This window comes from Eucyclogobius newberryi, unplaced genomic scaffold (assembly GCF_026437365.1).
Source record: "Eucyclogobius newberryi isolate DKJ021-1_F unplaced genomic scaffold, fEucNew1.0.hap1 SCAF_1, whole genome shotgun sequence".
NCBI lineage: Eukaryota > Metazoa > Chordata > Actinopteri > Gobiiformes > Gobiidae > Eucyclogobius > Eucyclogobius newberryi.
Window position 1 is genome coordinate 29,577,889 of NW_027315723.1, and position 26,626 is coordinate 29,604,514.

A 26,626-nucleotide genomic window follows, 5' to 3' on the forward strand; every position below is an offset into this window, starting at 1 on the left:
CACACCTATCCAACAACTCATGCTTGTGCACAAATCCATTTCACACATGCGCTCACACTGGACAGATGTTCTCATTTAGCTTGCTGTATAGACCCGGTAAAAAAAAAATAATGTTTGTAAATCCTCAAGTATCTCATCAAACGGTATTGACGGTGGAGGAAAAGCAATTCTCCTCAAAGAGCAGTGTGAGAGTGAAAAGAGCGTCCCAGCAGCTCATTCCAACGATTAAGATCTATGAGAAAGTAGACCCATGTGTCCTTCAAGCTCAGAATACACACAGACGAGCATGCACACGCACTGACAGTCATACATATGTCAGGGCGGGTCAATCTCATCTGCTTCTCTTTTGTAATTTCTCTTTTTTCAACTGCGCCTTGATCACAGATAACGGCTGCTATTACACATCTAAAACCCCATCAGTCTCTCATTGTTGGCTCTATAATCCATTACGACGCTTCTCTGCTGCAGTATTGTTTTACTTTGACTCTCATCTCGTGAGGGGATATGTTTTAGATTTAAAGTGGTCTATTGTATTGTGCTTGTGATGTTCAAGAGGCAGAGATGGAAGAAGTCAGAAATGCGTTTACATTTCGAGTTGTTAAATACTTACGTTTATAGTATTATTCTAGGGTTGTCTATACTAATGTATACTAAAACTCATTTGAACAAGTACTGACACTAAAAAAGTTTCATATTTGACCTTCAAAATGACCTTGAGTGTTAAAAGAACAAGAATAAGACCAAACCAAGGAAGTACTATTAGTTTGTTACAGCCTAATGCTTTTCAAAATAAAATATTTTTTGTTATTGTTGACGTATCGAATTTGTATCGAGTCTGTTCCTTAGTATTACAACCGTGATACAAATATGATACAATTAAAAAATGTGTCATCACAATCGTGTCATCTTAATATTTATGTTAAACTGAAAAGGTAAAGGTAAATTTCAGTAGATTGAACACAAATATTTGCTTTGGATCAACAAAAACAAAAACATAAAAAATGTAAAAATTGATTTAAAGACGTGTAACATTCAGCTCATCTATCTCCATCTCTTGTCCCTGGAGACAAGCAAGTGATGCCACCAGGCCATGTTACACGTCACATCTGTGGAGAGGCCAACAGTAACACTAACAAAAACCTCTGTAATTGGATGAAAACAAGATAGATAAGCTTAATGCCATTCTGTGGAACATTTCGCACATGCAATCGCATCTCCATGGAAACAAGCTGATGGCAGACCTTCCAAAGTTATATAGTGCACGTATAAAGTCAACGTTTTACTTTTATTGGCCAATTATGTGATGCTAATACTATCATTTCTTAATTTAAAGTCAACATTTTACTGATTTTGATTGTATTTATTATGTAATGCTAATCTACCTTCCTCTCCTCCATGTAACATATCTTTACTGAAAGAGGTACTTACATGCTTCCTGTGGCCGAGCTGCTATCAGTAGGCAGAGATCCATTGGAGTGCTCCATCTGGGCTAACCTAAAAGGAAACAATGGAAATCCATCAAACAGATGAAAAACGAGTCCACAGAGGAAACCCCCTATTTATAACTTCCCTAAACAGCCTTTCTGCTTAACTCAGTGCATTCCAGTTCTGACTAATATATTGTGAATGACCAACAATGGCGCGCACACATGGATTTGCGTTTGTAATCCTAGTCTAATGAGGCTGTGCGGTGAGTCAAGTCTACATTTCGGCCACTCCAGAGTCCAGTTATGATACGGCATCTGGACATACAATCTTTTATATTGAACAATAACCAAACATAGGGACGAGGAAGCGCATTCCATTTACAATACTGTGGCTTTCATCATCTAGTTGCACACCTTCTGCAAATGTAATTCCATATAACGGGTTTTACAATAATGAGTAGAGCTACTGCCTGTCTATATAGTATTTCAGCTTGGTTGTATTTCAGAAAGTGCTAGTGTATGTGGCTGCTGATAAAACCCGACGGTACAGACACCGACCATAGGTTAATGGTGTGTGACCGATAGCGGGTTACAGGCCACCCAGAGCAGCGCTGCATCAAAAGTCTAGTTATAAGCACTTACTCTATAAAAGGGGAGTTCGTCTTTGACATTGATAACCCTCTCACAATGTGCTCTGGGGCAAAGCAGGGAATTTCTACAACTGTTGTCTTTGTGGAGGTTGGAATTCGGGACCCGGGAACTCTTCTAATAAAATGAAACGTGACAGGGATTCAATACAGGGAAAAGGGGGCATCATTAGTAAGGCCTGATTAGCAGTGTGTGTGTGTGTGTGTGTGTATGCAGAGGAACAAGGGAGCGTGGGAGGTTGTAATTGGCTAATGGTGGAGTTGTAAATGCGCCGATGTGTGCACAATGTTTTGTCACTGGGGTGTGCAGTAGGGGGCCATGTCTAGCGTCATCAATAAGATGTGATAAAGTGAACAAATGAGCACTATTTATGTGTATTCAATTGTCTAAACATACCACGTATCACAATGGTAAAATGTACTGTATAAAATGTCCAAAACAACAGTTTTTTTGCGTACTTTGGCTGGCTATAAGTGTAAGTGCTTTTTCAAGAAATATGAAACGGTGTGCAGTCCAGATTGTCTTCGTTATACACTGGCTGTATAAATATCTTCACTCTAGGTGATTTAAAAAAAATATTTATACATTTGACATCGATATCCCAGTAGGATTATGAACTTTAAGTGAACTATATGTTTTGTGATTGTATAATTCCACTACCCAGCAGCTCATAAGTTATTTCATCATTTGCACAATGTATGCATGCCACATAGCACATACTGAAAATGGTATTGGTTCATAAATATGGAAATGTAAATATGGCCGAACCATGGAAATAGAGATGGAAAATTGCAATGTGTAGTTTGCAGAATCATTTCGTGGTACACTTAAACTAGGATCATATTTCCCTAGTGATGGTGAGTTCATCACAATGATGAAATATTTCCATATTACAAATGAACAAGGTGCACGCTTTCACAACGCTATATTTTTTATGATCTAATAACAAAGACATCCCGTGTATACTGGTATCACCCGCAACAAAAAATGCTATCCATATTTGCACATCACGTTGGTCAATCACCCATTAAACATGTGTGAGCAGGAGCTGACACTGATGGAAATGCTCCCGTGGGTGGGTCGGTGGGGGGTTCTTGGTGGGTGGGTGCGTACCTGCTGGCGAACTGCTCTATCCTGGAATGGGTGTCATCATGAGAGAGCTGGGGTGACTGGGACAGCCTGCAAATGGATGAGGTAATGGAGATGAATGAGATTCGGCCTATTCCATCACGCAGACATTAGAACAGCCTTAATTCACATGCACACAGCCGCAAACAGCTCTATCCCCTCATAGCATCACCTAGAAACAAATGAAGACTACGGCGAAATGATCTACTGCTGAAAAGACGGGTAAGTTGTGGGTGCATGTTGTGGTCGAGCAGCAGGCAACATGCTTTGAGTTAGAGGAATGAATCATGGAGAACTACACAATGTTAGAAGTGAAGATGTCTGCAGCATTCCTGTGACAGATTAAGGCATCAAATATGAAGCTGGTGAGAGTTAGTGGCGCGTGGTTCCAGGCTGGCGGTTCCGGTTTTCGTGGATACTCACTCGTACTGCTCCGGACACATGCTGATCAGGGTTACGGGACTGTAAGGAGAGGAGAGTGGAGAGAAGGGGAGGAGAGGAGGAGAGGAGGAGAGAAGGGGAGGAGAGGAGGAGAGAAGAGGAGGAGGAGAGAAGAGGAGGAGGAGAGGGTCAAAACCACACGGTAACAGCAGGTGGAGGAAAAGAACCTGAAGGAGAAACTCATGAAATAGTCAAACAATATTCACCACCTGTGGTTTAGTCTTTGTGCATCGAGACCAGTTTTGAAATTTTGAGGAAGTACAAGCAAAGAAAGTGTGCCCTTTCAAAAATTGGAAAAAGGTGTTTGAAAATGTTAAGAAATTAATTATTTTCTTTTGCAATACATCAAAATGTAACTGATAAAGCCTAATAATTGCAACTATAACTACAACTACTGCTACTAAAATACTATCACTAGATAAGTTTAGATAATCTTTTCCCCAAGAAGTTTTATAATCACAAGGCAAGTAAAATTGTTTAGTAGTCAATTTTCCTATTCATAAATCTTTCAATATCTTAACATCTTTCTGCCATATTCAACTTCATCTGATCCATAACTAAGCCATGCAGCTTGTATTATCCGCATTCATAATTAAAAACATTTGACACAATAACATTGCTTCTAGAAAATATCTGGTACGACGTCTTTTTTTGTGGCGCTTTTGTTGAAATATTCACACAGATAAAAGCTACAGAATACTTGTATAGATCACAGCGGGACGGCCCATGCTCAAACACATCTGTTGCTACGAGCTAAATGTGTCACACAATCCAGAGGGGAACAACTACTCAGTGTTTGAGGCCCCCACGGGTGCTGCTGTCACACTGTTTGTGTCACTGCTAATCACATGAGCCCCGAGAGCTGCAATAGTCTTTCAACGACAGCTAACACCTCAGAGCTATTGTGTTTTCGAAGTATCATCATCGTAATTGACAAAAATGTGCCTAAAATTGGGCAATGTAAAAAGAGAATCATATTAAAATTGTTTATGAGCATAGGGCGGGCACGATTACGATTCGAAGTAGCTTTTTATTGCCTTTAACAGGAAACTAAAGTGATTTGTTTCTTCTCAGAGGCCACACTTCACTGCGATTGGTTAAATCAGTCACTACGTGTACAAGCACAGAGAACTCAGAGTGCGCAAAATGACCAAACTTAATTAGTCTTTGCCCCCAAAACCTGTCCGACCATTCTTCCAACCACTCTTTTCACCTCGTGCACTTAACGCTTCACCTAGTCTGCTTTTTGTCTTTATCAGTTACATGCAGCATTAATACGACTAGATTAATGCTTCTTCACATGTGTTATTGGGAAGTTTGAGAATCAAGACACCTCAGACGAAGATCCTGGGTTTGCATGCATTTTGAAATATCGTGCCCAGTTTTCATGTTGAGACTCACAGCCTGACAGCGATTCACCAATAGGAACATAGAGAGGGTTACGCCCACTAACGGCCTGTGTGACGGAAGCAAACCATTAATTTTACTGGAGAACCGCAGCTCTGTCACGCACAGTTCAACAACTACAAGAACAAATGCCAACTTTATATAGTATAGTATATATATTGTGCCAAATACAGACACAAAATACACAGAGAAGCATAAAATGGCTAAATTCTGTAGCTATCCAAGAATGCTAAAGGCAGATGTGGGCTAAATGCTACCGCGATGCCAGCGCCGTCTGCAACAATCCATTTACTATTCTCCACAACTTGAATTAGTTATGCTTAAAATACACATAATCAGCCACAAAATGCATTAGAAGAGGGAAAAAGTTAAGCTTCCTATTGAATCTACTGAGAATTTTCCCACTGCAGGCCACGCCCCCCTGATACGACCCTCTGCCGACTGTATCTATTAAACTAAGGATTCATTTTAGCAAGACTAAACCAAAAAAAACTACACCCGGCCCAAAGCATAATTCAATAAACAGTGAAATACTCAAAAGACTACACAAAACAACAGGGAAGGACGGCACTGGCGCACACACAAAAACAGAAGACAGCATAATGGCAGAGACCTTGGGAATATTGTGCCTTGACAAATATGGACTGTCCTCTAAACTGTATTTGAATGGACGACTGCCTCTGTCTGCTGGAAAAAAAAGCAATAACGGTGTTCACATTTGACTTGTGCTCCTGAACTGCAGTCAAAATAAATGGCTGCGCTAGAACTCAAATAGATTGTTTCTTGGATGGGGGTGACAAGTTATTATTCTGGGTATGGATTTGTTTCATAATTTCCCCAAAAAGTAAGGCTATTCGTTTCGATGGCAAGTGCAGCTTTCGTTTTTATGATATTGCGTGAGTGTGAGAAAGGTTAGTAGACATAATCCTACTAATTTAAAGCTGTAAATAACGGCTGATTAATGTTTGATTTAGCCTAACGCGCAGTTTGTGTATTATTATTATTATTATTATTATTATTATTATTATTATTATTATTATTATTATTATTATTATTATTATTATTATTATTATATTATATATTTTACACCTGGATGCACTTTGGTAACAATTTATTTCAATGTTAATTATAGATATTGTAAAAAATAAACAAACCGCAGCTATTTGCAGTCGCTGTGAATTACTAAACGAACGGTTTAATGGACATGATGACGAATCTGGCCCGGTCCGCGCATATTTGTTCCAGTCTGACAGGCTTTTATTTGTCCGATCATCAATTAGAAACCAGCACGTGTAATGGATGACAGGGAATCTGTAATATGACCGATAGATAAATAAATACAGACAGATAATTAGAAACCACGGCATTCATTACGGCACGGTTTCGAAGGTCTTGCACGCCGCGTTCCGATACGAGACGGAGTGCGATTGTTTGAAGATCGATGTTGTTTGGGTGTTAATGTCCACTCATTACTGACCAGCTGTTTGGAGCAATCCGGATTTACACACCGAGCGGGCCGCAGGCATCAACACTATATTTATAACGCCATTATTTAGCATAGCACAAGGCTCGGGTGATTTGACTGTGTAGTATTAGCACTTCTTGAATAATCGTGAACAAAACCTTGACTGTTCTGTGACTGTCTGAACTACGATCAACAACAATATGCTTTAAAATGTCTTTACAATTCATACAATTCTGTGGTCCGCTATTCATAAGTCAAGGATTGTAGAGGTTTTATAATGGGTATTTCTGTGATTATTATTGCCTGTGGTGTACATTTTTACTGAACATTTTACAATAAACACTCTTCTTGCTCTTGAAAATAAAAAAACAGAATATCAATTTCATCCATGTTGTAAAAAATATGTATAAAAATATCAACGTACACATGCATGAAGGGAAATTGAGCACGCATAAGAGTTTGTGATCATACAATTTCTTGCTTTTAGGGACGGCATCTGCTATGCAATTTTTTTGGTAAAGATTTTTACCAAGCGTTGGCACGGTCCTCCGTTTTACTCCCAAACCCATTAACTTGCACGCGCTGCCTAATGTAGCTGAGGTTGTGTAGGCAGCAAAATAAATAAAAAATAACAGCGCAGAGTTCTTTCACATTATCAAATATAGCTGTGGCGAATCCCAAATCCTGTGTGCCGTGAAACGAGGCAGAGACAGAAGTGGGAGGTGAGAGGAGGTGCAGGTCGGTGCCATCGAGGTGCTCAGTGGGCGGAAAGAGAAGGGAGGAATTATGATACATGAGTGAAAGAGGAGATTTGGGGCATCGCAGACACCAATTATACAGCACACATCTCATTTTCTGTCTGAGTCACTTTTTGGATGACCAGTGGAGCCCAAAGCGGATTAAAAAGTTTGAGAAATTTCCTGTTTTGAAATTTAAATACGCCAAATGTCATTCAGAATGTTGTATGGAAGCTCACTGGCTGCTCACCTAATCTGAATAAATCCTTAATCTGTAAGAGCAAAATCTGTTTCAATTAAGGATTTATCCAACTATATTATGCCAAAATATACTAAAGTACCAGTAAATTTATCTCAGAACGTGTTGTTTTATTTTAAGTTTGGGATTGTAGAGTTTTCCTGATGTTAAACCAGTAGATTTAAAATGTAAAAAAGTGTAAATTTAAAAGTATTCTGACGTTATAATGTGCTAAATGTTTTTACCACTAGTGATTCATTCGTTCATCGAGTTTTACACAGCTCTTTTGTTGTTACTATGGTCATTTATTTATCTTTTTGACCTTATTTTCACCAATGGACGTTTGGCAGATTCTGATTCTGATGAAGTTTTTTTTGTAAATGTGCATAAAAGGAACATGTTTTATTATGAAGGGTTAAAATGCAGTTAATGGACATTTTATCATTTTTGTTTTCATTTCAGAGGCCAAGGATAGATAATCTAAATCTGAAAAGGAAATTATGCAGCTCACAGCCACAATAGTAACTAAAATCGTGCCTCAGAATTCATTTATTTTAACAACGCTACACTTAAAACAATGAGTAAAATCTTTCCCTCTAAGTTTTGGAAACAAGTGTGTTGTGATACCTGTCAGCCGGGCCCTATACAATTCATTTTTGGAGTGCGGCACTGGAACTTTTGTTGGCAATGGCAAATCAATAATAATCAATGTAATAATATTTAAAGGTTGAATGGATGATTTTTTTGGCCCAAATCTGAGTCTTATTTCCTCGTGGCGTGGACTGCCAATTCGTCCTGCCACGTATCAATCATATAACACACCTATCGCTCACCTGCAGCCGCGTCAGGCTCGTCCTTACGTTTCCGCGTGTCTAAGCGCATTGATCTATCATAATATAGTTCCCTCAGTGTACGAGACAAAATGAAGACGGAGAAAGACAGTTCGAGCTGTCTCATAAGAAGACGGAAATCTACGGGAGACGAGAGATGCGATGAGATCCGTCACGCTAATAAACAAACGCACGTGTGTGTTGTATCAGTCCGCACGGGGGAGTGCGCATGCGCACTTCCGCCTGAGTTCTCAAATCGCCGAAAAATCGTCCATTGCGCCTTTAACTACTGTATATGAATCATAGCAAATTTGATTAAATGGATTACTGAAATAAACATGACGCATATATTGTGTAAATTCATTTACAATGCACATAGTGTTCTGTCAACAAAAATATACACTCAGTAAAACGTAATGCAAATAGGGCGGCAGCTAACAATTATTTTGCTATTTGAATAATCTAAAAAATTTACTTTTTGATGCAATTCTTGCGTTGTCTGACCCATAAAACCCTCTTTTCTCAGCACATGTTTTGGAGTCTGTGAATAGTCCTGATTTTTCAATTAGTAAATTAGTACTATAATAATCGATTAATTGCGAATACTCTTGGGTGGAATATTTACCGGCATATACATTTTCTGACTGATTAGAAAAAAATCACTAACTTCATTTAACCACATGATTTTATACACATTTATTTTAGACTAACCCATAATCATAACGTGGAGAAAGTTTTTAAACGGTTGTGTCTTGGCTCAAAAATATGATGGCAGAAAGTACACTCCAGTTTGAAGGAGGAAGCACCTTCCAACTTTCTGCATAATGGTCTCCATTTAAATGTTCTCTCCTCTGGGATTTACAGCTGCCAAAAGCCTCATAACTCACGAGTAGACGGAGTGTGCTGCACTACAAGATCTACAGCTAAGACACAAGGTAAACCAGATATAGCAGACGGGTAAAAAAAAATACACAGCGTCAAAGTTAAACAAACTGAACTCAAAATATGTGCGCGCTAATGATTTGAAGATTACAGGATTTGCTTTAGCAGACATAAGCAGCTCTAAAGTGTGCTAAGCTGTAAATCCTGTAAAGATTAAAGGGATTTTGCCATTTGGGTAGGACATTAACAAAAATATTATATCACATTATTATCACATTATAGGCCGTGTCCTTACGTTTCCAGGTTGTCGCCCTCCAGCACAGTCTGGACAGGCAGGTATCCCAGACGAGGATGTTTGGCAAAGTACTTCTTGGATCTGAACTTGTTCTTGAGCACTTTAGTGAAATCTCGCATGTCTTCACCTGATGTTGTCTGAAGAAGAAAGAAAGGGCTTGTTGATAAAGTTTTATTTGAAGCACAATGGTGTATTAGTGTCGTGGCAATTACACATGAAAACTCTGGAATTATTAAGAATGTATTTCTGTAAGCATCTTAGATCACATGTGTCTCTTTTGGATAGAGGAGCCAAATACAATACAAAGGTCTTCTGAGGGAAATGGTCCAAAATGTAGGTTTTGATTCCTTATAAGTAACTTAAAACAGATTAATCTATGAGTTTAACCAGCCCAAGATAAACAAGGCACAGAGCGCAGTACAAAGAAGACATTAGAATATTATAGAACCAATTATACTCATTAGAGCTGTAGGAATGTAGTTCTTTTGTCAATGAATCAGTCATTTTTATTCAGCAACTTATTGAGATTATAAAGAGTGATATGAACTGATCTATATGAAAAGCTTGGAGTAAATTAGTTTGAGATTTTGGAGTGACTTGTGAGTTTAATCAGCAGTTTTGCAGTAAATAGGTTATTTACAATATTATTAATTATGCGAACAGTTGGCTGTGAGCTTGTGGTGTCGTCAGTGCTCTTTGCTTTGTCTTCGAGATGCTCAATCGTTTTAAAATCTATTGCCAGCGCCCTCTATTAGTTAACTAATCAATGTCTTTATTCAACCGAGAATCTCTTTAATTCACTGCAGCCAAATTTTTAGCTTCAATATGGATTAAAAGATGGTTTGAATACATTTATGCACAGTGTAAATTGACAGCAGTAAACAGCAGTTGGCTCAGTAGACCTAGAATATCAAGGCTGTAACTAAAATAAACCTTTAATACTTTCAAAATAATGCCTTGAGTTTTCATATGTTATTCGACTACGTTGTTCTGAATAAAATGAGGTAATCACATAATGACAATATTGAGTGTGTGAGAGGTTTTGCAGGTTAAGGGCAAATAGACACATGTACAATTTCAGTTATTTTCCCATCACAACAAGTCTCTCAAACCACAGAATGAAATAGTCAAATTCACTGTAATCAATCGTGTACAGACCACACTTTTGCTTTCTCAACGACTAGAATATGAAAACGCTGTTCGAATAAACTCAAAACACAACAAAGCTACAATATTAATGCTATAAAGAACAGTGTGGCAAAAATGAAAAGAAGAATCTTATTAAAGGGCGGCATTGTGATAAAAAAGACCCCATCAAGCCTGAATTCAACATGAAATTTGTTTTTGTATTCACTGAGCGGATGCTTTATTCCAACACTAGAAACACAATCAAAAAGGAATTACTGCGCTTTAAAAGGAGAGGGGGAAGCAAAATAATGGGTTTGGAGGAAATGTACCTTATGCCTTTTTAAAAGTCAAATGAATGAATTTTTATATTTGTCCGTGTTTTTGTTCTGACTACTAGAGTCACAGCACTGTGCTTAGGTTTTAATGAGGTGCAAAAGAATGTGTTATTTGTTGATTTGTTGCTGATGAACAATACAATACCGACAATTGCTTTTGTAAATCAAGGTGGAAGAGACAGTAATGAGCCAAATGTCAAGAAGAAAACTGTTGTGTGTGGATTAATGTCAAAAACTAATGTTAAGGACATGAATCATCATAAGTATATAGTGATTATATTTTATTTAGCAGTTTTATTTTATTCAATGTATATCTGCTCTTTTTTATGTTGTATTTAATATTTGAATCCTTATTTATCTTGAATATTTTAGATTGACAACTTCCCCACTGCGAGAAAACTCGCCACTGTTTTTTCTCATTATTTCTTAAAGGGAAATGCATCTTTACTCGTGCCACCAGCAGCCTTCATTCATTTGAGATTCCCAGGCTTTAACCACTGGGCCACTTTAAACTAAAGCAATGCAGTTGTGAGCTTGACTTGTCTTAAACATGTCACACAAGTATCTTCTTTTAGTGAAGTGATCACTGCATGCAACACATTCTGTTCCAAAGTCAAAATCTGTCCTATTCACAAAATTGAACAAGCAAGATAAAAGACAAAATTGGGAAACATCTTCACTTTCTGTTCAGTGTCAGGTAAAATGTAAAAGCAAGAACGCAATTCTAAAGAAGAAAGTACACTTGACCTCCCTTTCCTTTTCTTCTGTAAAAGAAGTGAAATCTACTTTGAGACCACAAAGAGCTGCCACGGTTTTATCATTGGTTCATCCATCCATCCATTTTCTACCGCTTGTTCCCTTTCGGGTCGCGGGTGACTGGAGCCTATCCCAGTGACTTCATGTGAAATTAAATACAGACATATGTGTGTCTGGAGTCCTCAAAACTCACTTTGAAGACGCACTCAATTGCAAAGTGAAATTGCAAATGTGTATAGCTTAGATCATGATTATTCAACAACAATTATTTCAATCAATGATTAATTGGATTTAATTGTTCAGATTTTATATTAGACAATTCTACAAGAAAAACAAGCACTAGCATCAGGTGAAACCCAATACAAATCCAAATGACTCATTTTTAATCCTTAATTAGCTCAAGCTGTTTTTTCTGTGCGTAGCATAAATTTCTACAGTAAAATGTCATTGAAAAACAAACATCGAAATGTCTGAGGGATTATTTTCTGTGTTTCCTTAAAAAGAGCAAGTGAACAGGCAAGAAACTGAAGAACGTCTGACCTAAACTACACTGAGTTAGAAGCAGTCTGACCCTGAGAAAGAGCAAAGACCTGCTGCCCTCAAATCAGACTTATCACCAACTCAATCAAGAATTATTGCACAAAACCTTTGGATCACCTAAAGTCTATAACACAGTGGACCGTGGGATTAGTTTTGGGTGAGAAAAAGCTCATGCAGAAGTAATGACAAAGTCTAACTCCAAAGTAACATATTAATCAAACTGCAAAAAAGTCGTGATAGTCTCACTAAAATTTGGTAGAATATTATTTGGTTGTTACAGGTTGGGTTATTTTACAATTCTGACCTTATGGAAAATAGTGTGAATTCATACAACAATATACAATGTCATACATTTCTGGACATAAACATGTATCAAATTAGATATAAAGATTTTTAACTGTAGTGAAAGTAGGAGAGGGCCATGTATAAAAAATTTAATTAAATTGTGAATGTTGCTTGCATTTTAATATCGGGTATATTTTTTATGGATTAAAAAAATGTGAAAAAAATTATTACATGTAACACATTTATACATGGATTTTTTATAAGCAAAAATGTGAAATTGTTAGGAAGCTGATCAACTGTACTTACAATACTATACTTACTATAACAACTGATCCTTAACTGTGGTTTTAAGTGTTGAAAAATAAGCCAAGCCTACAAATACAGTGAGACCAGCATCAGATTACATACGTACTAATCTACAGTATGTTTGCTCTATCTGTTACAAACAAACAAACAAACAAACAATAAAGAGGCCATAATGAGAAACAGTCTTACCGGTGTGCAGTACTCCACCATGGGGTAGTTCAGCTTGTGTCCCTTGGCCGTTCGACCAGAGAAGAAGCAGCTCTGACAGACGTCGTAGTTGAAATGCTTCAGACTGCGATACCTGGAGGGAGAAGGGCATTTTGAGGATTGTTCATAACGCATCCAGTGAAGGTGATAAGAGTTAAGCAGTCGCCTTTAGAACCTGCATTGAACTTCAGCCTCTGCAGAGCCTTTAAAATGTCACTACGTACAGTACAGTCCTCGCAAAGTGCACCGGTACGTACAAAATCGTTATCCTGTATTTCTATGTTTGAATAAAACCAAACAATCGTTCTGAAACATGATTCAGAAGCATATTATTTAGCTCTGGGGTTGTGATCGTCGCTCCGTTTGAGCAAAAACAACACACATTTCATTTTGCGTGACAGTCGTGGCTCCGGGGCTAAACAGAGCCTGCCCTGCATATGTATAAGTTTATCCACCAGCAGGCTACATTTTCATTAGACATAGATAGTGTTACAGAGGTAAAAAGGGGATGTGTTTGAACGGAGGTGGGCCATGTATAAAAATGTTAGACAGTACAATTTCAGCCATACTTTGTGCCAATCCCAAAAAAGATTTCCACATTTTGATTTAAATACATTTTGTTGTTGGGTGGAAATAATCAGTCCTCGTTTATAGTCATTTATAGAATTACTATGGCAACCGTCCTGATTTGACATCGCTTGAAACCCATGAATATCTCTCAGTTCTTACCTCAGAATGAAACCGTATCCTTTCAACCACGTCAATGTCCAACTCAAACTTTTTGCGCTGAACTACACAAACTGACAACGTGACGTGAGGTTTGGATTCTCATCAAAGCATAACAGCGTGCGGAGAGGAGCGAGATCATTTGACAACTAAATAGAGACAGGAGCCATTCACACATAATGGCCCGGGCCTTTCATCTTCCCTCGGCTCCTCGCCTCCTCCAAGGTGAGCTGAGTGATGAGCTTCCAGAACCCGCCGTATATCAAAGGATGCAACAGCGTACACAACACCGCTCGAGTCAAACGCGCCATTACGTCTCGGCGTGTAGCATATTACCAGGAGCAGGAGTTCATTCACCTTCACAGGGAGGTCCCCAGATAACCCAGATTTAAAGGGTTTTTAAAACGGGTGTGATATTGATAAGTCAGGTCATTGCTGGGTTTCTGATGGCAACACAGCATTCGACTAAAAAAATGCAGACTCAAATACTAATCAATAGAAAACTAGTATCAAAAGTTGTATTGATGAGAGAAATTAACAATGTACTGCAGACTGTTTTTGACATTGCCATCCCTCTCCATTTTAAAACTGAGTACTTGGACATCTTGACTGCCATGGGCACAATAAGAGGATATCTTTGGAACAAATGTCTGGCAGCAGGAAAAATGGCAATCACAAAGAAATGGTTGACATGACGATCAAGGACTGGACAGACATTGTAATAAACTTCAGACAAATGGAAAAAATTACATTCAGACTTAATTTGGGAATGAACAAATTTGATCAACTTTGGACTAAATGGGACTTGACTGCTGTGCCTTGATTTAATATACCGTATGTTTCTTGTTTTGTATACATAGCATTTACAATTGTAGCTTTACTGAATAGTTTTAGAATGACCTTACTCTATATCAGAACTAGTAGGAGTAGTAAGTCAAAATCGGCATCAAGCCTTCTTCTAAGTAAGGCAAGGCAAGGCAAGTTTATTTGTAGAGCACATTTCATACACAAGGCAATTCAAAGTGCTTCACAGCAGGAAAAATGCATTCAAATCACAAAGAAATTACAGAAATACAATAAAATTAACTAAATTAAAAATTATCAATCCAACTGATTTTCTAAACTAATAAAATCACAAACAAAAGAGAAGAGTGCAAAGAAAAAATCCTTTTAGTCATATGCGCAGCTAAACAAAACAGTTTTTAGCTTAGATTTGAACATTGTCAGAGTAGAAGCCTGTCTCACATCTTCAGGAAGACTGTTCCAGATTTTAGCTGCATAAAACTGAAACGCAGATTCCCCATGTTTTGTCCTGACTCTGGGCACCAGCAGGAGGCCGGTCCCTGAGGTCCTCAGAGTCCGAGATGGTTCATATGGCACTAACATATCCAAGATGTACTTTGGTGCTAGGCCATGGAGAGACTTGTACACAAGCAGAGCTGCTTTAAAGTCTATTCTCTGAGCCACAGGGAGCCAGTGCAGAGACCTGAGAACAGGACTAATGTGATCATACTTCCTGGTTCTGGTCAGGACCCGAGCAGCAGCGTTCTGGATGTACTGCAGCTGTTTTACAGCTCGTTTGGAGAGACCAGTGAGCAGGCCGTTACAGTAGTCTAATCTACTGGAGACAAACGCGTGGATAAGTCTCTCTAAATCTGGTTTTGACACTATATTTTTGATTTTGGCAATGTTTTTTAGATGGTAAAAAGCTGCTGATGTTATTGATTTGACGTGGCTATTAAAGTTCAAGTCTGAGTCCATTATTACCCCCAGATTTCTAATTTGGTTTGTAGGTTTTAGAGCGAGACTCTGGAGGTGACCGCTAACACTTTCTCTTTGTTTCTGTGGGCCAAAAACGATTATTTCAGTCTTGTCTGAGTTCAGCTGGAGAAAGTTGTTTTGCATCCACAAACTGATCTGTTGGATGCAGTGACAGAGTGAATCTACTGGTCCATAGTCACCTGCCGATAGTGAAACATAGATCTGAGTGTCGTCTGCATAATTGTGATAGGACACATTTTCACTGCGTATCAACTGACCCAACGGCAGCATGTAGAGGTTGAACAGAAGGGGACCCAGGACTGACCCTTGGGGCACTCCACAGGTCAGGGTCATGTGGTCTGAGACACAGCTACCAATTTCAACAAAGTACTTCCTGTCTTCCAGATAGGACCTTAACCAGTTTAGGGCAGTGCCAGTGATGCCCACCCAGTCCTCTAGTCTCTGTAAGAGGATCCCATGATCGACAGTGTCAAAAGCAGCACTCAGATCTAACAGAATTAAGACTGAGGCTTTGCCCGTGTCAGTGTTCAGGCGGATGTCATTTGTCACCTTGACAAGAGCAGTCTCAGTGCTGTGATGAGGTCTAAAACCTGACTGAAAAACATCAAATGAGTTGTTTATTAAGAGGAAATCTGTGAGCTGTTGGTAAACAACCTTTTCAAGGACTTTGCCCCAAAATGGCAGATTAGAGATGGGCCGGTAATGACTCAGTACTGCGGCATCAAGACTGCTCTTCTTTAGGAGAGGCTTTATGACCGCAGTTTTCAAAGACATTGGGAATGTTCCAGATTGAAGCGACATGTTAACTATGTGAGTGAGTGGTGCTAACAAACTGTTCAGCACAGACTTTAGAAATTTGGTGGGTAACACATCAAGGCAGCATGTAGATGAACTCAGACTGAAGAAGAGTTTGAAATCTTAACACATTCTACAGTAATACATACAAGAGGGTAGATTTGTTGGTACCCGCGCTGCAGAGACTCCATTTTCCACGTGCCCCTTGTGTTTGTCATGTGCTCCCATTGTTGTTTCTGTGTCTCCGCCCCTCTCCTGCTGTCTGTTACTTCCTGGATTTCCCTGTCACCTCCCACCACACCTGCTGTCAGTCTTCAAGTTACCTTAATTAATTTCTCCTGCCACTTGTTTGTTTCCCACCAATCACCTGCTTCTCTGTGTTTTTAAGTTCTGTCTCCCCTTTGTTCTGGGTCTGTTCGTCACTTGATGTCTGTCCTGCTTGTAACTCCTGCCCTGCCCTGTTCCTGCTTTGTTTACCTGCTTTTGTGGAATTTTGGATGTTTTGTGTTTTTTTTGGACATTTTGAGCCTTTGAGCCAGCCTTTGGATTTTAAACTTTTGTTAATTCTAATTTGCCTTGATTTGGACTGCTTTTGGGCATTGACATTAACAAATAAAGGATAATTTAATCTTGGGAGAACATGTTCTTGAATGTGAAAACAATGAAAATGCAGCACTGGATGGAGCTGGGACAATCATTAATTTGAGGATATAATGTATTTGTGGGTTTCAGGCAAATTATTCCTTCCTGGTCTGAAGGTGTTCTGAGGACCTTTCCCCTTTCAAAATAAATACCGGTAATGATTTGCTATAATTCTGTAACGCCGGACCGTTGCTATAAGATTGCCTGCCCTTTAGTGCACCGCTTTTGCATAATACTTTCTCTGACTAGAATAATGGGTATAATGGAGTGTGATGTGTGTTTTGTTTACAATCTTTGCAGCACATTTTGCTTATTGCTACGGCCTGTGGTTTGGACTCTCGTCTCTGCAACATTAGGAGCATCGTCGTAACAAGCTGTCATCGTGTCATGACCACACAAAATCTACGTTAAGATTCTTTTCCCCTTTTAGCAGCCGTACTCTCAGTCAACGCTCTCCCATCGATCACTGACACAGCACAGTCGGCAAGTGCTTCATCAAATGTCTCTATGTTTTGCTTTCTGCTGGCAAAGCAAGGTATTTGAGCGGGACAATGTTGCCACTCTAGTTTTTATAGCTCGTTGTGTCATGAGAAACACTATTTTACAGACAGAGGCAAAAATGTAATATAAAAAGCAGATGTTACCATTTTGTGAACTGGGTAATGTCCCTACTTCTCGTGTAAATATGCTGTATGTTCAAGCGTAAACCTCTGGATGGTATTTAGCCAGTGCAGGATCAGCTGCTGACATTTGGATAAATGCCTCCCCTCTGGAGCACATTTGGCCTTTCCTCTCAGCCCCATGGAAACAATTGTGGCACATTTGGATCATGTATAATTGCCTGTCCGTTGTGTTAAACGATGCAGATGCCTTTTTGGGACAGCACAGTGTGATCAGGAATTAATTTATCGAACAATGTTGTTTACGTGGTGCACGCTTCGTCAGCTCACTGCATCGTATTTGACAAACCAAAAACATTGAAGTTACAGGGAGAACTGCCAGTTTATGGATGGTTTCTCCTTCAATAGCTGCTAAGCCTGCCATAACCTGTCAAAAGCATGGCCTGTAATACACACACACTTCAAACACTGACCACTGTAGAACACTTCCCCACTAAATTTACCTTCTCTGTCAGAAAAATGACACTTACAAAGCTTCTACAACCATCACAGAACCGTTAAGATGACTGAAAGAAGAGGACCTCACGATACAACACGCCTCCTGATACAGTGTCCTCTCCCGTTGCATGCACATCCTATAACCGGATTTAAAGTCTTCTAAAATGACATTTGGATTATGTGGAATAACCAAAATGCATTGGTAGCACCAGCAGATTAATAATATTTGTACAACTCCGCAATTTAGAATGATAATTTATGTCGGTTAAAAGTATCACAATATGCATCTCGGTATCAACATACTGCCAAGAAGTTGTACTATAATATCAATATTGTAGTACAACCTTATGAAAGATTGCGCCACTGGAGCTATGGACTATATGCCATTAAATCCAAAGGTGTTGCACTATAAAAGGTTTCAGTGATTATTACCTGAAGCCCACGATGGGACACTCCTTGCAGATGTTACACTTGGCCTGGTGCTTGGCCGTCTCCGCAGCAGCGACTCGGTGCAGGACGGGGAGCCACACCATGGACTGGGGCTCCAGTCTCATCCAGTCCACAAACTGCCTCGGCTCCAGCTCCACTTTGTACGTCACCTGTTCGAAAAGACGCACACACAAACGCAAGGTCAATATTTAATTAAACCAAAACGCATAAAAAAGGAAGTTTACAATTTCATAAAACAAGAAAGGCCGTTGATTATCTATAAAACTCTTTGCCGGACGATTTTGGACATGATATAAAAACATACACAAGTCAGTCCATTAATAGCGGGTTGTAACTCCAAGAGGCCAATAAAGATGCGGACAATTTAAAGATGACCATGAATTTTGAAGGGACACTTTCCCAAGCCTCATTATAGCTCTGAGTTGTAGTCTCACACTTAACAACTTTTACAAGCCTTTTATTCATCTTTATTGGAGGAAAATATCCAGCAATAAACAGTAGATTGATTTCAGCAGAATCGCCATCTGCATTAACATGTCCGTGGTCCAGCTCTGTGCTACAAACAAGATTGCACATTTTATGCAGCGATGAATAACAGCGGATTTCACCTTTTCAAACTTTTAATGGTCGCTTAAGGAAACGGGACCATTTCAATCTGCAGAACATTTCAAGAGGCAGAAAGCACAACTTGGAAAACATTGTGAACATTGCAATAAAACTTTCAACAAAATACTTCAAATGTGAAAAAAGCTCAAAGGGAAAAGTAATACATTAAAACGGATGAAAAAAGGTACGGGACTGACTATACCTAATTCTAAAACAGAACAAGAACAAGAGGACTGTAAGTAAAGTATAACAAAAGTAAAAAAAAAAAAACTACTGCATATTATAAATTCTCTAATCACTAAATTACAGTGTAATTTAGCTTTTACTTAAGCTTTTACTCAAGAAGAAGTACTCAATAAAATCATACTTGTAGATAAAGAAAATCCCGCTTACGTTAACATCTCACACTATCATTATTCCTAGACCAGGGGGTTCACGACCTTTCAGGCTGGGACCCCCAAAATAACCATGCAACCAACTCCGGACTTCCACTGCAAATTTAGGTCAACAACTATGATAATTTCGTGTTAAATCAAGTTTTAGTTTGTTTATTTGAATCGTTTATTTGCTTAATTGAGATAATTTGCCTGAAATAAACACTTTTCCATACATTTTTTTAATTTAAATGTAGTATATATATATATATATATATGCAAGTGAAAATGATGTTGTTATTATTATACATTTATTGCAACCCTCAACTTATGCCTTGCGACCCAAAATTTTGAAACTCCTGCGCTGAAATTGAATCAGTTCCTTTCTAGAGACAAAACCTCCAATTAAACTACCAGAATTGTCTCTATTCAAACCAAATAATGAAGTACGTTGTGCTCCTAGAGTCTAATGCAGTTCCACCTCATACATTTGACCTTCCCTCATTATAATCTCTTGTCACACACTTTACCATTCATTAGTCTCGTCTCCTCTGTGCGGCGCTCCTTCCTGCCATCTCCAGCAGAATTATAGCACTTACAAATTAATTATTGTTTGGGAGAGGGACCTGAAGGGTTCACTGATGGACCAATGTGCGGGGGTCTGAAGGACGGTGACAATGGAAGAGTGAAATAGGGGAGATTTTTGGCAGCGCCTTGCATTCATCATGGTCCCATTAAACCAGTGGAGTGGAGAGTGCTGTGGTAGTGCCAGGGCAGCCTGACACACGGGCCCCATTATAAAGATACTCCCAAGCACAGAGGACGGCCATCGAGAGGAGGGCTAAAGACTACAGGTGTGAGGTGAAATATGAGGGTTTACTTTGGGTCAATGGTTTCACTACAAGTTTAAATTTGGTTTCTTTTCATTTTTTCATTTCACTTCGGCAGTCAAGATTCAATCAAGATTCTTTTATTTTTTCATAATATTCATTATGTATGAATATACCAAATGTTTCATGTAATAAAGTAAAATGTTTTTCATCAGTACAAATATATTATTGTAAAGGTAGCTCATAGGGTCAAAATAAGGGTCAAAAACATTAGCATGCTGTTAGCATGCTAACGTTTGTCAGCTCTGGCCTTTTCACAAGTTGTGAAAAGTGCTTATAAACTCATTGCGGTGAATAGTTAGGATGCAATAACTACATTAAAGGTCCCATAACATGCAAAATCGACTTTTCAGAGCTTTTAACCTTCTTACATTGCCATTTGTGCTTCATAAATGTACCCAGAGTGTTTTTTTGATTGATTCCTGCAGTGTTTAGCTATATTACAGACTATCTCCTTTCCTCGAATCTGCAAACTGACGGGCGGTGGGGCAAGACCGCGTCATAACCACAGGCACGCGTCACCATCCCCCCTTCCCCTCCCCCCTCTCCACCCCCCTCCCCCTCCCGCCTACGAAACGTGAAAAAAAGCATGTTATGGCACCTTTAAGTAAGTGACCAAAATATTTGGACTGCTGCAAGCAGTTTAAAATAAACTCGTTCTGTTTTTCAGAATAGGACATCTATTGATTTGATTTGATTTGATTTTGTTAAAACAAAATTAAGATATTTGTGATATTCATCACAATAAAGTTACCCCAAATTAGAGCATGTCCAAACCTTCAACACAACACATGCAGTATATGCCAGTAATCTGGAGGAGAAGTTAAGAAATCTATTGCAAAACAACACAATTGTAAGTGTTTTCATTAAATGGCCAATTTGAAAAACTAGATGCAAATTGTAGGCTGAATGTCAATATGAAAAGGTTATCACACTAATTCAGGAATATCTCGTCGCTCTTCTTGCCCTCAATTACAAGGAAAATAAGAATATCTTGAAGGTAGAATCCAGATTGTGCACGGTGCTATTTTGTGAGTCCTATCTGCAGGAATTGGGTGAAATTTATCGCTTCCTAATTTTAATGTTTGGCTCGTTTGAGCTGTGCAGCACAAGCCAAGGCAGGAGGAAGAATCTCTGGAGGATGAAGACGTCATTAAATGCTGCTAATGTCCAGAGATAAACCCATAGATGTGGTGAGCTGGCCGCAGTAAAACTAGAGGACAGCCAGCAGAGGACTGGGGCAATTTGAGGGGACACGGTTGGTCAGTCAAGACAAAATATTCAAGCAATTTGAAAACGTTCACACAGGCATCTGTTCAGGGACTCGTGAGGGAGGAGGGGCTAATGCTGCCTGTGTTTTGGGAATAGATACAAGTGAAGTACACCACTGTAATGCTTTGACCTTCATTTAGTTTTAGACAGTGTGATAAATAGAAACATATTGCAGATGGTGTACTCTGACTCTACTGCTGGTGCGGTTCAGAACCGCACCAGCAGTGACTCTTGGATGAGAGTCGAAACGTCTATTTTTTCTAACTGAGTCCAGATGACTACAACTGAAGCTTTTTCTACAATGGAACACGCCTGGACGAATGAGGGATTACACCGACACCTAGTGTTAGTGTTATTCTATACTTCAGGTGTACTGAAATTAGGTCAGAGCTTCTCAAAGTGAAGGCGCAAACAATTAAAGAAATGCATTACAAACGTGTTCTGAGCAAGAGAAAAACGTCCAGTGCCAACACAGGGTTAATCTCTAAATACGAGAGCTGCGGGTTTCAAACTTTTGCCTCTTGCACAATTTGCCTCCTCTGTCCCTCCTCTGTCCCTCCTCTGTCCCTCCTCTGTCCCTCCTCTGTCCCTCCTCTGTCCCTACTCTGTCCCTCCTCTGTCCCTCCTCTGTCCCTTCTCTCTCCCTCTTCTCTCTCCCTTCTCTCTCCTTCATCTCTCCCTCCTCTCTGCCTCCTCTCTGCCTCCTCTCTGCCTCCTCTCTGCCTCCTCTCTCCCTTCTCTCTCCCTCCTCTCTCCCTCCTCTTTCCCTCCTCTCTCCCTCCTCTCTCCCTCCTCTCTCCCTCCTCTCTTCCTCCTCTCTCCCTTCTCCTGACCCGCACATTTGGCGATTTAACGCATATCTGAAGAATGTGTGTGCATTTATTTCTCTTCCGCTTTGAAAGTTTGACTTAAATTTAACTTTTTACATTTCTATTTTTAATTAGCTACTTTTTTCATCTACTTTACTTGATATACTCGATAGTCACATTTGATATGAAATAGCTTCAAAACAAAATTCACAATATTGTATAATTTTGATATATTGCCCCCCTCTAAGGACACATTAACTTTATTATTATTATTTTTTTAAAGTATCGCGTTATGTTGTTTTGATATGTTTCGTTATGGTTGGTCTTCTTTAAACCATCAGCGGTGGCTTTTTTCTGTGTGTACATACGTGTTGGAAGCAGCTGCGCACACTGGGCTCGATGTTGGACCCTCCGAACGCGGCCACTTCTCCCAGCTGTCGGGGGATCTGGATGGCCTCGTGCAGCAGCAGACCCAGCTGTCTCTGGTCACACGTGTCACCAGAAGACGCCACCTGACTGAAGAGGTCTGAGCACAGGACAAATGAGTGGGAGGAGGTTAACGAATACAACAGCGAGGATGTAGCCAATATGAATACAAGCCGTAACATCGTAATAAAGAGAAGCGATAATGAGGACAGGAGAAGTGTTATGTCATTAAGTCACAGCATCTGTCTCTCTTGTAGGATGTTATTGGTCTGTACATAAGAAACAACAGAGTAGCTGCTATAGCTCTAATTGAATAAAAGGTCATTACATTGTTTTTAAATATTGTAATTTGTAAACAAAGTATTTAACAGTTTGTTGTGGTATAACTGTATATTAGTGCTCTACATAGTCAAGTGGTTTAATTAATTACTTTCATTTTTTGGCTAGTCTCCAAGCCCTATTAAGCATATCATGTTGCGCAACAAGACCACACTTTATTTTGCAACACGCACAAAATGTCACGGTTTTATTATTGTACGGCGTGCCAAATTCATTTAAAATACTTGGTTTCAGTTTTTTTACATTCTTTATATAGTTTTAGAGACCTTAAGCTGTGTCCACCTGAGTCGCATTTTGAAAAACCATGCCAGCGTCTATGTACCTTAGCATGTTAGTCAACATGACAGTTCGAGTGCAGGATTAGGAGAGACAGGAAAAGCACATTCATTCAAGGGTGGCATTTTGAATAAAAAGCAAAGTAAAAATAAACGCTGATTAAATTTGCGTCATGGTGTAGCACAGAGACATCAGTGCCAGTACATTTGTTGTATATAGGTTACAGTAAAGAACAGGAAATAAGGCTTTGTGTCGACCATCCTTCTTGCCACATCCATTAGCTTTAATCCCTCTTTCTTCCCCGGTCGCTGAAAGACTGGCAGGGACAGAGAGATTGGACCGGGTGACACGCAGCCCGGCCGGCAAGTCAGCAACGGAGATGTATTTTCAATGAAGTTTTGAAACATGTGACAAAGAGCAGTGAGGCTAATCTGAGGGAGGAGAGCGAGGAGAGCGAGGGCACTGACAGGTCTGCAGCCGACTTTGATCTCTGTGTGAGGCCTGCCCCCCCACAAACCAGCGATAAGCATGTTTATGCACTGTACGCTGCCTCTTATGAACACATGCAAACAGTAACAGCAATGCTGACAATACAACAACTTTAGTCCAAATGTCGGTATTATTTTTTTATTTGTCAATTTCTATTGTGCCCTTGAAATGGTTCTGATAAAATTCTTCCATATTACAATTTGGATTGAAGGCGAGCATTTTAATCATAAAAATCACAAAAGTATTCACCTTATTCCAGAAGTTGCCACCGTGAATTGTGCTCCTCCTTTTGCTTGTATTATAAAACATAGTGCTGCCAATCTCGACAGAAAAATTGTTCTACACAGACACAAAGCCGTTTTGAAGCCGCCCAGGGAATCAATGCTTTGTCGTTGTCATACGAATATTGAACATTTTATACTAATCAGTCTTTTTTATATCATATTTCAGCTGCAAGACCTTTCCCTTTTTCTCCACTCAAGTGACCAGAATCCCCACTCAACCAGAAGATAATGGAAGAGCAAATCCGTAGCAAAAAGAGACAAAAGTATGCATGATTTTTGAACAACATAGTAATTATGACAAAAACCTCTTTTCCAAGCACTTGACATGTGCCAGAAATTAATAATAATTTATTAGTAAAGAATGTGTTGATTAATTCTATAATCGATTAGTCTCAATTAGTCTCAACTATTCTGCTATTATATGACATTATGCACATGTGTGTCAGTGAAACGTGTTACTCGTAAGAGCTACCAGCCAACGAGAGTCCCAGAGTAGAGGAGCGAGCGTGCAATCAGGCGTGCATGATAGCCTTCTCAGCCTAATAGAAACTGCCAGTGGAACGAATAGGCTCACAGACACTGCTTGTGCCAGGGCAAGGGAATCGGAGGGAAAAGAGGAGAACGGAAAGAGTGCGAGGAAAGAGAAAGGCGTGTTGGAGTTAGGAGAAAGCCAAAAGACAAAGTGGCACCGTTAGATGGATGAAGACTGGGGGTAGCGGTGACAGTGGAGGAAGATAGACAGGCAGAGATAAAGCAGCAGAAACAAAGGCAGCCAGTGCAAAATGATAGCCTTGTCCTCCCTCTGCAGCAGCCCTATATTCACACTGTCTAATCCTCCAAAATAAATCAGAATAGAAAATTGAATAAAGAACAGGGGAATGCAGAGGAGGTCTCTCATCCAATTAGATGGCATTTCTCCAGCGGTTCACCAGCTTTCTCGGTTCTCTGTAAAGTCTGATGAATGCTACTGGGACGATGGTGGTGAAGGCTAGTAGTGGTAGTAATAGTTTCCCGGTCATTCTTTGTATAGTTCACTGTGCACTACAAGGACACTTACATTTATATTTATCTTCAAGGTGTCCCTTAGAGAGAGACAGCAAGCCGATCTTGGCGGAGAGGACACGGATCTTCCCGCTCCGTCCACTGCAAAGACATGGACAGTAAATAAGGTCACTTAAGGGTACAGGTATGTTTGTGGACACAGAGTGAGATAGATGGGGCAGAAAATGGGCTCTGAAATGACAGGAGTGACAGAGAAGCAGTGTCTCAAGAGATGGATTCACATGATTTAAGCTGATATAAAAGTCCTACATTTTGAACACAGTATTTGAAAAATCTGTATATTATTTAAATAAACTACATTATTTTTTTAATGAAGTGGTAGTGGATATAGTAATGCAGAGATAGTAATAGCATTTGTAATACTAGAGTGAAGTTGAAGTAAAATTCAAATGCTGTTGTCGTTTTGGGCATTATAAAAATAAACTGAATTGAATATTTTTAGATTCATATATTTTTGTATAGGATTGTTTTATTGCCCACTAAAAATAGTGCTAATATTATCATAATAGATCCACAAGGCCATGTATCTGTAGCTATCACCCTGTTTGTCTTTGTTTTAACCTAAACTCCACACTGAAACAGCGCTGTGTACATACGTGTCGTAAACATTGAGGAGCCAGTTGAGGCACATGTCCACACACAGCGGCACATTGACCAGGTCTTTGTGCTCCTGCTCCAGCCCGTCGTAGATGGACGTCAGGCAGTTGATCACGTCTGGTACCGTCATCAGCTGATTGTTGTTCACCAATTTGTGCTGAGCAAAGGTGTTCTGAGCCACGTTCAAGTCCAACAGGTCCACTGGAGAGAAAGAGAAAGAGTATCGTGAGTAGAAATAAAAAAGAACTATAGCTGGTGGGCTTTGTGACCCTCTCCAACAATCACCACCCAGCTCCACTGGCACCTCATCAAGCCTTGTTTTTTATGTCATCCACAACCTTGCCCCTTCACATTTGTCTTAGATTCTTCATAGTGCCACGCCCTCCGGTCCTCCTCAGCTCTCCAGCTCTCTGTTCTCTCTTCCCGCCTTGTCACCACGGGGGGCTTTAAGCCACTCTGCTCCCCAGATCTCCAAAGCCCTCCCTTTTGACCCAAACAAGACTGACCTGCTCACTATGACCATAACTACACTGTTGCTTTGCCTTTTGTTATCGAAAGACTTGAATCCAGATAGTCATGCAATAAATAAAAGTTAATATGTCTTCACAAAAGGTCCACGAAGAGAAAATAACAA

General features: G+C 39.6%; 1 protein-coding gene across 1 annotated transcript in view; it reads right to left on the minus strand.

The window, feature by feature from the left end:
• The window catches only part of utrn (utrophin), a 182,737-nt gene that overhangs the window by 22,385 nt on the left and 133,726 nt on the right, over window positions 1–26,626 (minus strand). The window contains exons 69-72 of the mRNA XM_072442911.1: window positions 9,499–9,635; window positions 3,627–3,665; window positions 3,189–3,254; window positions 1,429–1,494 (exon numbers count right to left, since the gene is read on the minus strand). Coding sequence (XP_072299012.1) covers window positions 1,429–1,494; window positions 3,189–3,254; window positions 3,627–3,665; window positions 9,499–9,635 — 308 coding nt within the window. The remainder of the gene's footprint in view (window positions 1–1,428; window positions 1,495–3,188; window positions 3,255–3,626; window positions 3,666–9,498; window positions 9,636–26,626) is intronic.